The 13,515-nt window shown below is 44.3% G+C and overlaps 1 protein-coding gene across 1 annotated transcript; it reads left to right on the top strand.

Moving 5' to 3' along the window:
* Window positions 1-2,598: 2,598 nt before the first annotated feature.
* LOC142184250 (DNA-directed RNA polymerases I and III subunit RPAC2-like) lies at window positions 2,599-8,574 on the top strand. Its single transcript, XM_075259019.1, has 5 exons — window positions 2,599-2,658; window positions 4,054-4,151; window positions 5,202-5,278; window positions 5,839-5,921; window positions 8,418-8,574. The coding sequence occupies exons 1-5, from the start codon at window positions 2,620-2,622 to the stop codon at window positions 8,463-8,465; spliced, it is 345 nt and encodes a 114-aa protein (XP_075115120.1). The 5' UTR covers window positions 2,599-2,619; the 3' UTR covers window positions 8,466-8,574.
* Window positions 8,575-13,515: the final 4,941 nt, after the last annotated feature.

The following is a 13,515-nucleotide window of genomic DNA, read 5'->3' as shown; positions in this document are numbered from 1 at the left end:
CACATGGAGTTACTAACACTAAACTAATAACCCCAAATGCCTGATATTAATGAGAATAGGAACTACAGGAAGGGACCTGTGTGTTTCTTACTTTCACTTTGCTAGCAGCTTCCTCTCCTCCTCGGGAATGTTTGCAGGATGCAGATGGCAGGAGCTATCACTATAGCAGGCAGAGACCTGAGCGATTAAGCTCCACCCCCTGGGTTTCCTGCACCCCTCTCATTGGAGGGCAGTGAGAGAAGGGGAGTGTCCTTATGCCTCAGCTCTAGCAGAGCACTGAAGGGACGCTCCGACTTCATTTAACTCTTGCAGGACCTGTGCTGCTGGTGTGCCAGTGAAATATGGCAGGAGTGCCACTCTTGGCACGTGTGCCAGGGGTTGCTGACAGATAGTGATGTGAGTTTGGGTTTTGTGGGGGTCCTGGGAAAAACGTATGTGCGCTATTGTGACGTAAAGTAGCCTATTGTGCAATCCTGTATAGTAACTATGTTTGTGGAAAATTTCAGCCAAATCGGTGGAGCGGGTTTTGCGTGATTGACCGCCAAACATCCAAACCCACAAACATTTCACAATTATAATATACTAGCTGGTACCCGCGACTTCGTCTGCAGTGAGTGTAGCAGTGGGTATATACAGGCGCGGGTAAGGTTTTCGTACTGTGTATAAGGTATGGGATATGAAATGTAAGTTTGTATCTTGTTGTTGCTGTAATCCAGAGAATACGTGAGACTTTTGTGTTGAAGTTACTTTGTATTTGAGCTGCTATATATACGGTGTTGTGAGAAACTTTACATAGTGACTTTGGGACAGAAGTATTTGAAGTTAACCCTTTCCCGCCGATGGCATTTTTTGATTTTCGTTTTTTGTTTTTGACTCCCTTCCTTCTAAACCCCATAACTTTTTTATTTCTCCGCTCCCAGAGCCATATGAGGTCTTAATCTTTCCTGGGACAAATTTTTCTTCATGATGCCGCCATTATTTATTCTATATAATGTACTGGGAAGCAGGGAAAAAATTCAGAATGGGGTGGATTTGAAGAAAAAATGCATTTCTGCGACTTTCTTATGGGCTTTGGTTTTACAGCGTTCACTGTGCAGCCAAAATGACATGTCCCCTGTATTCTGTCTTTCGTTACGATTCTGGGGATACCAAATTTATATGGTTTTATTTACATTTTGACCCCTTTAAAAAAATCCAAAACTGTGTTAAAAATTTTTTTTTTGAAAAGTCGTCATTATTTCGACAGCCGTAACTTTTTTATACGTGCGTGTACGGGGATGTATAGGGCGTCTTTTTTTGCGGGGTTGGGTGTACTTTTTAGTTCTACCATTTTCGGGAAATGTTATTGCTTTGATCACTTTTTATTCAAATTTTTATCAGAATCAAAACAGTGAAAAAACGGCGGTTTGGCACTTTTGACCTTTTTTCCCGCTAGTGCGTTTACCGAACAGGAAAAATATTTGTATAGCTTTGTAGAGCGGGCGATTTCGGACGCGCGGATACCTAACATGTATGTGTTTCACAGTTTTTAACTACTTTTATATGTGTTCTAGGGAAAGGGGGGGGGGATTTGAATTTTTAATCCTTTTTATTTGTTTTTATATTTTTTTTACTTTTTTTTAAACTTTTTTTTTTTGCATGTAATAGACCTCCTAGGGGTATTGACATGGGTGGGCGGTGTCGCGGATTGTCAGAGCGGTGGGGGTCGGCAAACATGGCTGCTCCGGAGCGTTAAAGAGAGTCTCCCGGAGTATCGTTAAGGTGAGGGGCAAAGTGGTAAAGTATATGTATATGTGATTGTGTGGGGTTAGGGGCGAGGCTGTAGAGGGCAATATGAATTTTGTGGCTTGCTATGGTCCAAAGTGTGTGAGATTGCAGAAATGGTGGTGTGAGTTTGGGTTTTGTGGGGGTCCTGTCACAAACGTATGTGCGCTATTGTGACGAAAAGTAGCCTATTGCGTATTCGGGTGTATTAGCTATGTTTGTGGAAACTTTCAGCCAAATCGGTCGAGCAGGTTTTGCGTGATTGAGGAACAAACATCCAAACACACAAACCCACAAACATCCAAGCTCACAAACTTTCACAGGATGTAACTATGTGCAGGAATGTGTATTTCCTGTATTCTTATTGATAATCATATACATATACAATGTCTCTCTTGGCCAGTTCTGGCGCCCCCTATAGACACTCCACTGTACCGTAGCTGCTCCTGTAGTGAGGTGACTAGATTGGAGTTTCTGGCGGCAGCTCCTATTAGCAACTCCATTCTAGTCACCTCAGCACTGAACAGTCTACATTGGAGTTGATTGTAGTAGTTCCTGCCTCCAGCACCTCACTAGTGAATTGTCTAGATTGGAGTCGCTCCTGGTAGGTCCTCCCTACAGTAACTCCATTCTAGCCCGTTCACTAGTGAGGTGACTAGAGGGAGGACCTACCAGGAGCGACTCCATTCTAGACGCAACCCTGCCAGCAGGCTATGTGTACAAACACGCAGTACATGGCAGTCACCTGATCTGCCGCGCGTTAAACTACAACTCCCATGTACCCATGGGCCTCTATGACGTCATCACCGCGCGACAACGTCTTGAAGCGCAAAGAAGGCGCCGCAGTTTAGCAGCATGGCTACGGCAGCGGAGAGGAAGTCGGTGCTGGAGATGGTATGATGGGGCTATAACTCTTATGTTTAACGTAATAACGTATGTTAATTACGTATGTTAATTAATTATGTTAACTTATGTATAACGCTTATGGAGACCTGAACCTCTCACCTCCATAATAAAGGGCTACTCCAGCCACTCATGAGCGGCTCTACAGTCCTGCGCATGCTCGGTTTGAGCCATGTCGTGCACGTGTTAGTAGATTACTTTGATGGGCTCCTGCACAATTGGTCTCATTTATGTAATATAAGCCTAGATGGCAGATTTACTAGTCTGGTTATTTCCCGGGGGGGGGGGCCTGTATTGTGTCCTAATAGGTAAAGGGGTAATAGATCATCTCATACATGGACTAAGCTGCCCATTGAGTTCCCTAACTCCTCCATACACATGCATGCTTGGATCAGCGCTGGGTGTGCATGTGTGCTCAATGAGAAAGAGAAAGTAGATTGTTACCAGCAGCTATGGCCTTGGCTTATAACCCAAAAGGTCAAAAGTATTGCACATGCAGGAATCCAATGTCCCAATCCTGCCCCTTCCTTCCCACACGTCTGCCTTTGGGTACGTTGAGACTCCCCCATACATGTGAGATGGCTGGGGCTGATCCGATTATATGAAGTTTTCACTTATGTCCCCTGTTTTCCCTCTTCTGCATGGCCACAGCCAAGGGAATCCAATGGAGCAGTGGTCAAGCCTGTGTATTGTGGCTACATTCAGTATACACACGACTGGAGGAGAATGTCCAGTGCACAGCCATTGTGAATTCTTTGCAGGGCGATGCCTGTATCCATCTTAGATTCCTCTTTGTTCTATTCAGATAGCTCATTCCCAATCCTCACACTCCCCCCTCCCCCATAAGCCTTAATGGAATGCAGATCCAATTGTTCCTTATCCTATGGCCATTTGTCAGAACTATGTTAAAAATTTACATCCAATCATGTTATGCTAATTATACTTGTCCATCCTGTTTTTTGTCTATACAATGTATTTAAACTACCCCCCCCCCCCCCCAATACACAATGGCTGTGGGTGTTTTTGTTTGTATTCTCTAAGCCGGCCTATATACCAATTGTATTCTTTGCTACTTCACGCACCATAGATGAGACAAATGGAAAAGCATGAACAATGATCAGCTTGTATTTTTTTAGGGCTGCATGGTTTCCCAATATCCGGAATTGGGGATCATAGAGTAGATCTAGTAACCAAGTAGGGAGTTGCTATTAGAATATTCTCTTCTATATTACTTATCTATTCATAATACTACTGCTAAGGCATTCATGAAGTCGCCGGACGTTACACACCGGTCACTAGGTGGCGCCAAATTGTTGAATATTGATAAAGTCCAAGGAAACGCTGAAATCTGATGATCTTAATGTCTATATTTTTTTTTCCTTTTAGGTCCAGGCTCATGGCACAGATGAGACCTGTGTGACCTTTGTGCTGCATGAAGAAGATCACACATTGGGGAATGCTCTGCGTTACATGGTTATGAAGAAGTAAGAGGATTATAATGCATGCTTAAGAAACTACAAGTATAATAACTTTGTGGAAAACAGTCCATAGGGGCATTTACTCTTGTACCTTAAAGGGGTTGTCCAGGGAAAAATGGACAACCCTTTTAACGTTTAAATCAGATGGGGGCAGTGAAATAAAAAAAAAAAAAAAAAAACATCCTCTGTTGTTCCAGTGTCCTCCTGCGTGTCCAGGTTCTTCTACTCCGGTGGCGTCTCTTCCGGCATTCAGCCGAAGCCGCTGGCCTCATGAAGAAGACCCGTGATGTCACCAGTAGTGACGTTGCAGGCCCTTCACTGATTGGACTCAGTGGTCATGTGACCATGGCTTCAACTGAACGCTGGGAGATGGCTCCAGAGAACCGTGACGTGCAGGGTGACGCCGTAACATCGGGGATAGGTGGGTATGTTTTGGTTTTTTATTTCACTGCCCTTAGCTGATTTAAATGTTAAAAGGGTTGTCCACTTTTGCCTGGACAACCCCTTTAACAGAAACTAGTACATGGGAATGATAGGACCTATCAAACACATGGTCACACTACCATATATACAAATCATTTTAGCAGATTGAGCTCACGTCATAAGTAGCTGCTTGCTTTTTAGATTTGGGATAATCTGCAGATAGGCTGATGACATCACCGGAACCTTGTAGTGAGGTCATCCCAGATTTGTCTAATAATCGATTGCTTTTTCATTCAGGGAAAGTGGCCAACCCCTTTAAATCTCATCCACTTGCCTGGTACTGTAGACTCCTAGAAATTTCACTTAAATAAATCTGCAAGTAGAATTTGCAGCAATACTGTCCTGTGTGTACGGTTTCCACTTGCCACCTAGTAAGTGGAGAAAGGGGTTTTCATACCCCCTGTTAATGACCTAGTCAGAAACCTTTGGCGGCGGCTAAATTGCATCATAGTCTCCTATCACATTGACTCCAATACAATACGTGTGGATTTGTAGTATGGCGGGTGACATTGCTCCTCTTTGTATGTGACTTCTGGAATGTTAATCATTGTCTGTTCATCTTTTCACTTCCAGCCCAGAAGTGGAGTTCTGTGGATACAGCATCACTCATCCTTCTGAAACCAAAATCAATTTTCGCATCCAGGCACGACGTACGTATATACGGCCTGAAGATTGTACACTTCTGTATGAGTACAAATACAGACCCCCAACCTAATCTGCTAAATACAGAGTCCAGTCCATACCTATTAACATTATATTTTACACTATGGCCCTGTATGCAGTATAGCATAGTATAAGTTATTCCATACAATGACAAAGTGACACATACTGCTGGTTATATTGTTTTATCATGTGACTGAGGCCCTATAGTCACATTCAGCTTATGCGTCTAAACCTTTCACGTGCACTGAATGTAGTTCACAAAGGATGAACAGAGTTAAACACTAAGACCCGGTTCACATCCGCTTTGGGACTCCCCGAACGGAAACCTAATCCGCATTAAAAAAGCAGTTACCTTAGGAACCTGTTGACCCCATAGACTATAATGGGGTCCATATGGTTTCCACTCGGAGAGGGTAATGGAATCCCCGAACGCAGATGTGAAACGGGCCTAAAACAACAAAAAAATGTAATGTTTTCTAAATAATGAACATACGGAAGCTAAAATATGTATTGTGTGATCGTTAATATAATCCAAATTCTCTTTCAGATGGATTGCCCGCAGTGGAGCCATTCAGAAAGGGACTGAATGACCTTATGGATGTCTGCCAGCATGTTCTCAACACATTTGAGGTACGATAACAGAATACATGTACATCAGATGGGGACATCTATGGTAAATTCACAGGCTATGTCATACATTCCTGATATGTACAGATGCCACCCCTAGAACCCACTGCCTCTGCTTATTATACTCTGGGGTCTAAAGATACCCCAGAGTATAACAGCAGTTCTGGTTCGGTCTGAGCAAAACCATCAGTTGAACCTTGCAAGACCCCCAACCACATACTCTCCTCCTGTAAACTCCTGCGCCCCACAACAGTAACGGATGGCGAATGCCAATACAATTGATTATGAGGTTTGATTATAATGCAATTACTTCCCGTTGGGCCCCAGGCTACAACCCATTTTGCCCTTATAATGCACCCCATGAGGGGCTTGGCCTTTAAAAATGTGTGTGTCCTAAATCGTTCATTAATCATATCCAAGGTAACGTGCCCAATTAATCGCTATGTCTAAGTTAGGTCTTAATTGTCCAGCCTTACCCCTCGTTCACATCTGCAATCAGTATTCCATTTGGGGAGTCCGCATGGGGACGCCACGACCGGAATACCGAACGCAACTGCAAATGGTGTGCAGTAAAAGCACACGGACCCCATAGACTATAATTGAGTCCGTGTGCTCGCCGCGCACTGCCTGAACGACTCATGTGGGCAGGAAAGTAGATTGTGAATTACTTTGCTGTCCGCATGATCCCTGTGGAGATCTGGCGGCCAGCACACTGACCCCATTATAGTCCATGGGGTCCGCGTGCTTTCACTGGCACACCACTTGCAGTTGCGTTCAGTATTTGGCTCCGTTCTCACGGAGTAACGCGCCGCTCATTTAGACACATATACACATGTCAGAGCGCAGCGCTTCAAAACAGATGCCATTGATTTCAATGTGTTACGTGCATAAGCTGGCACCCATTGAAATCAATGAGCTCTGTTTTGAGGCGCCGCGCTCTGACACGTGTATACGTGTCTAAATGAGCGGCGTGTTACTCCGTGAGGACGGAGCCTTTCATTGTGGGGGTCTTCATGCGGACTTCCCCGAACGGAATACCAACATAGATGTGAACAAGGGGTGACTGATGGTCGGGTAATAGTGTGCAGTGTGTACAGCTGTAGTGTTTGATCTCCCACGTTGGGTTGTTTTATACTCGCTTTTCATCATGGTCCCAGATAACATGAGGTGAAATTTCCCTCTTCTTCACTTTCAGATTTCGGCACACATCATAGTTTTGAGCATTTTTTTTATTAACATAGAACAAATCAATAAGTGTTTGCTTTGTCAGCCGATTGAAAATGCAGAATGATCAGTGCGGAAAACTAGCTCCGGCGTGTCAAGTAGTGGCTCATACTTGGGATGAAATAGCGCAGCACAGGACTGGTTTCCGTCTGATCAGATTGGCTTTTGGTGATTATGGATTTGTTTCAGGACATAGCGTTATAGGCCACTATGTTACAAGGGTTTCTGGTCTCCTAAGGCCGGGTTCACACGGAGTATTCTGGCTCGTCATTTGGTATGTAGACGACGCCGCGGGAGGATTTGCGGGCCGTATATGCTCCCATTGTTTTCAATGGGAGCCGGTACCGTACACGCGGCGCTATTTTGCGGCCGACGCAAAATCATGGCTGCAAAATAGCGCCGCGTGTACGGTACCGGCTCCCATTGAAAACAATGGGAGCGTATACGGCCCGCAAATCCTCCCGTGGTGTCTACGTACCAAATGACGAGCCAGAATACCCCGTGTGAACCCGGCCTAACTGGCGGAATTATACATCCCAAACCCAGTGTGCAAACCATCCATGTTCTGGAGGACTTAAAGGGGTTCCTGCCATCAAATTTATTAGCAGTATAAAAGGTCACTCTTTAGGATAGGTCATTGGTATGTGACCTGTGGGGGTCAGACACCTAGATCCCACTCAGATCAGGCATTCCGTCCTTCTCCAGGGACTAGAAGCAGCAACAGTCTGCTCCTATTCCAGTAATATGAGAGGAGCCGCAGCCCTGTCCACTGTGAGATGGTGGATCAAGGAACTGCAGCGTTGCTTCTATTACTTGAATAGGAACAGACAGCAAACACTCCCCGTCCACTGTAGTAGCTGGAGGCTGCCAAGACAGCTGATCGGTGCAGGATCCCAGTATTGGACCCCCTCAGATCATGACTGATGACAACTATGTGGATAGGTCATAAGTGAGAAAAATCCGTATGATGTCGCGTGATAAACGATTCACCTATTTTATTTTTTTACTATATAAGGAAAAAACTGTGATTTTGTGTATTCATGGATTCGTATGGCTACAAAAGGAATAGAAAACATACAGGGAGTTCTTATACCTCTACCTTCTGCTCAATCCAATCCTGGCTTTGGCTCAAAACCCTTCCACCCACAAAACTCAATTTGCAATAAAAAAAAAAGCTGCAGTTCCGTAATGTGGGGTCTCCGCCTTATAGGGTCACTTGTCGTTTGTGGGGCTTTAGTCCTGTAACTTAACGTTCCCATTGTTGTCTCTTTACAGACCAGTATGAAACGATACAATGAGCAGAAGGAGATGGCGATGGATTGACCTTCCTTGAGTTGTTTGTGTATATAGCGATGTGTAAAGACTCTGCCCCTGTAATATACATTTATTCCAATTTTTTTTCCTATTTTGTTTCCCTAAATATGAATAAACATGCACAATAGTTATTACTTAGGTTCTTTTTTTTTTCTTTTATTTGTCGTATGCAACGGACTCGTGTGTGTGTGTGTGTGTGTGTGTGTATATATATATATATATATATATATATATATATATATATATATATATATATATATATGTGTGTGTGTATTAGCTGTAATGTTGTGGAGGCCACAATTATGGAGTCAGGTCATGTAGCCTTCACCTATGTATAAAGTTCCAAGGGTAAAATATACAGAAGGACCGCGCTCCCCACAATAACCTCTGTCTCCCTAAGGCCTGCTTCACATCTGCATCGGTAATCCGTTCGGGGGAATCCACATAGGGACCCCCCTCCCCTTCCTGAACGGACTACCGAACGCCCTGACAAGAGGTGAGCAGTGAAAGCACACGGACCCCATAGACCTGGGGTCTCAAACTCAATTTACCCCGGGGCCGCTGGAGGTAGAGTCTGGGTGAGGCTGGGCCTCATCAGGTTTTCCCAACTTTTTTTTTTTCTAAAAGTCGCCATATTCTGACAGCCATAACCTTTTTATATATGTTCGTGTACGGGGATGTATAGGGCGTCTTTTTTTGCGGGACCGGGTGTACTTTTTAGTTATACCATTTACGGGAAATGTTATTGCTTTGATCACTTTTTATTCAAATTTTTATCAGAATCAAGACAGTGAAAAAACGGCGGTTTGGCACTTTTGACTATTTTTCCCGCTACGGCATTTACCATACAGGAAAAATATTTTTATAGATTTGTAGTGCAGGCGATTTCGGACATGGGGATACCTAACATGTATGTGTTTCACAGTATTTAACTACTTTTATATGTGTTCTAGGGAAAGGGGGGTGATTTGAATTTTTTAATACTTTTTATATTTTTTATATATTTTTTTTACTTTAAAAAAAAAATTTTTATTTTTTTTTTGCATTTATTAGACCCCCTAGGGGTGTTGAACCCCGGGGGGTCTGATCACTAATGCAATGCATTACAATACTAATGCATTGCAAAAAATCATCATTTCTTTTGCAGGCTGCGTAGAGCAGCCTGCAAAAGAAAGAGATTGCAGACAAGCCTGGGAGCCTTGTAAAGGCTCCTGGCTGTCATGGCAACGTGACGTCTGCCCTGGAGCTTGCTCCAGGCGCCATCGATCACCGGCAAAATGGCGCCTCCGGCGCCTTTGACCGTGGCGCCGGAGGGGTTAATTCCTCCGATCGGTCCCGGGACTGAAAGCAGTAGACACCCGGCGGCCATGGCGGTCGCCATAGTTACACACCCGGCACGCGCCGTACTATTACGGTGGATATCGGGATGTCCGCCAGGGGCTGCAAACTATTGTCCCAAGGGCCGCAGTTGGCCCTTGGGCCGCGAGTTTGAGACCCCTGCCATAGACTATAATGGGGTCCGTGTGCTTTCTGCACAGTCTCCGCATGGAACATGGCAGTTCCAAGGTATTTCTGCTCACTTACGTGTAACGTATTGTGCAATGTTCATGTGCTGCGACTACGTTGTTGAACTGTGCGGATTGGCGACCAAAAACCAGCAACAAAACATGGCAGAAGAAAAATCAGCATAAAGATCAGGACACACTGCTTTGCAAAATCTGCATGAAATAGAGATGGGATTTGCCCTGGCACATAGCACAGAGGAATATCTCTGAAACCTAATTGTCATCTATTTTTCCAATAGCGGTAACAGACTGGAGCGAACACATTGGATTCTAGGCATGCTCTGTGCAAGCGGGGGTCTAAGTGGTGACATCATCTGTTGTCGGTGGTGGATGCAATGATGGGTCAGTGGTGGTATCTATAGAGGTGGCTCTGCAGTCTTGGCCCTCATTTACACAATTTCTGGATGAAATTCCTGCGAAATATGAACATTTTTCTCAGCTGTTATGCATCTGATTTCAAGGATCCAACATAAATTTCAGTTTTTTGAGGGATTCGTGAAAACTGCTAAAAAATAGGTCATGAGTAGAGATGAGCAAACACTAGTCGAAACAGCCGTTTCGAATAGTACACTCCCATAGAAACGAATGGAAGCGGCTAGCACGCAGACTTTGCCGGCGGCCGGCCGCTTAACCCCCCACGTGCCGGCTACGTCCATTCATTTCTATGGGAGCGTGCTATTCGAAACGGCTGTTTCGACTAGTGTTCGCTCATCTCTAGTCATGAGCAATTCTTTGATCGTCCATTGAAATGGACTGTCAAAAGTAACGGTCCAATATATTGCAGCCGTGACGCATCATGTCGTGTGAATATAGGCTTCTTGCAAATGTTGCTGCTTATATTGAGCCAAAGCCAGAAGTGAACCTTGCCACTACTAGGTTTTTCTTTTACTGGGATGGTGTCCCCATACACATATGCCTTAATAGCACTTGCGATCAGGGGTAAGAGCTCCCCTTTAAAGCATTAAGTATTGCATCAGTGTGTTTTGCAGGCGGATTTTCAAGCAGAATCGAAAGATTCCCTGTAACGTAGGGATCATCTGCTACAGAACAAATGAAGTGTATAAAGAGCTTGTCCCATTGCCACATGTATGATTACAAAACTGTTCTTCACAAATTCCTACGGAACCCTTCTTCAGCCGGGACACAGCCCCTACAAACCTCCATTCTTGCGATGGAGTCTCCTGAGTGTGATTTTACGAAAACTGTAGTACTGTCTTTCGCCTCTGGAGGTGCTGCAGGCAACCTGTGCAGTTACTGCTGAGTTTGCCCACTTATTGCAGCAGATCTGTGCCACTTTACCACAGCATTATGGAGACTTTTTTTTTTTTTTTAATACAAAAAAGATTTTCTTTTTAATTCAATAATATTAAGACATACACACCCGTCATGGGCAGAACATTACAAGAACAATATTATAATAATACTACATCAACTTCTAGTGTTTGCAGGTCTTTATATTATACTAGTAAAAAAGAAAAATAAAGGCAACTGGTCCTGAAGATTTCCTATACATCTCGGCAGGCCAAGTTGGTAATCTTGGCTACCTACTTATTGTCTATGGTTGACGTAAGGGATGTGTACGCGCTCCTATATAGGGGTATTCTGCTAATAATATACCTTACGCCTCATTTACCAAAACCTCTACCTTGTCCACAGCAACCGATCAGGACCCAGCTTTCTTAAAGGGGGCTTTTCTCCTGACCTGATACCTGTATCCCCCCTTGAATAAAAATTGAGGATCATCTTTTTTTAGTTCGCTTTAGTGTATCCTAGACTTGTGGACGTTACAGTTCAGCATATCAAAAGGGCATGTCTCTATAGCCTGGCACTGACTGGACAGTATCATACTGTGTAGGGACACCTCCAGTTGTCAAATTATCCATCCATGTCTAAGATGCCCCCAAATTGTTAACAATGAAAGTATTTACTTGAAATGTCAGGAGAGCTGATGGGTTCTTTTTAAACTGGTCTGGAACCATTAAAGCTCGAAATACCCCTTTAAGGCTTTTAAACATAGCTTTCCAACCTTTTTAAAACTTTGCCACAAAGCAAATGATGCTGTAAAACAAAGTGAAACAAGATGGCTCTCCTAATAAAAGTCCATCTGTCCTAATGGTGAGGCCGCCTCAGGTTCCGATCCAAAACCCAGGTAGCCGCAACTGAAAGGCGGTGCATTGCATCAGCATCCAGCTGCGCACTCCGCTCCGGATTAGGCCTAATGAATGGGCCTAGTCCGGAGGAGGGAGTGTCTTCAGGCTGAATCGCGAGGCGAAACGGCCTGAAGAATGAGCATCTCGCTTCTTTTTCCGGGAGCTGGCACAAGCTCCTGAGCGGTTCCCATTGATTTCAATGGGAACCGTCTTTTTGGTCAGGATTTTGAGGCAAATACAGCCTCAAAATTCTGACCAAAAAGTCCCCATCAGGCCAAAAATGATCATGTTGGCTCACACGTTCGCTCAGCTTCATAGACCACCTGTCAATCATGCACAAGCTTAGAATAGTGATTGGCTTCGGCTGGGTTCACACAGGAATTTTTGGAACGAATTTTGATGCGGAACCCGCCTCAGAATCCGGTCCATAAAACACCTCCCATTGACTTCAATGGGAGCCGTTCACTTCCTTTTTCCACGAGTGTGAAGAAACCGGTTGCCTTTTCTTGCCGCAGATTCCGCGGCGCGACACTCCCCTCCCGACTAGGCCCATTCATTTGGGCCTAATCTGGAGCAGAATACCGCGACTGGATGCCGGTGCACTACACCAGCATCCAGTCGCGGCTAGCCGGTTTTTGGACCGGATTCTGAGGCGGCCTCCGCGTCCAAAATCCGGTCCAAAATTTGGTCCAAAAATCCCAGTGCGAACCCAGCCTAAGTAGTCACGTGAATAATGAACATGACATTGCTTGTGATCTGATAGGAAAGAGGCACCTAGAATGGAGGAGGCTTTAACAGAGTCGTCTCTTTTCCTTTCACTTACAGTGGGTTCTGCTTTGTGGCAAGTTTTGGAAAAAGGTTAGAAGTCTCCTTTAGGCGGAGGCCCCACATTGCTGTGCAGTTTTGGAGACCCTTTTTCAAGTAAATTGCTGTTTTATTCCTATGTAAATGGAGGTAAAGTGGGACTCCAGAGCTGAGATCAAAGCCCAAGCACTTTACCTTTCATTTGTATAGGGATACAATAGCAATTCACATGAGACTGGGGATCCAAAGCCGAATAACAGGTTACTTTAACCCTTAAGTACTATCATGGTGTCTATCATACACCACTATCATACACATATCATGATGGTACTTAAGGGTTACCTGTATAAGTTACGTACAGAGAAGACAAGATTTATACGACTCACTTACATTCATGTATCATGTCTGTTGTCTCGAAGAAAAATAATAGTCAATATTACATACAGTATATTTACATGGCAGTGTTAGAAAGTCCGTACCGGAGACCTTGTAAAGGAGGTTTCCAGGATTATGATACTGGTATCCTATCCTTAGGATCGG

The sequence above is a fragment of the Leptodactylus fuscus genome, chromosome 11 (genome assembly GCF_031893055.1).
Source record: "Leptodactylus fuscus isolate aLepFus1 chromosome 11, aLepFus1.hap2, whole genome shotgun sequence".
NCBI classification, from domain to species: domain Eukaryota; kingdom Metazoa; phylum Chordata; class Amphibia; order Anura; family Leptodactylidae; genus Leptodactylus; species Leptodactylus fuscus.
This window is presented reverse-complemented; position numbering and strand designations above follow the sequence as displayed.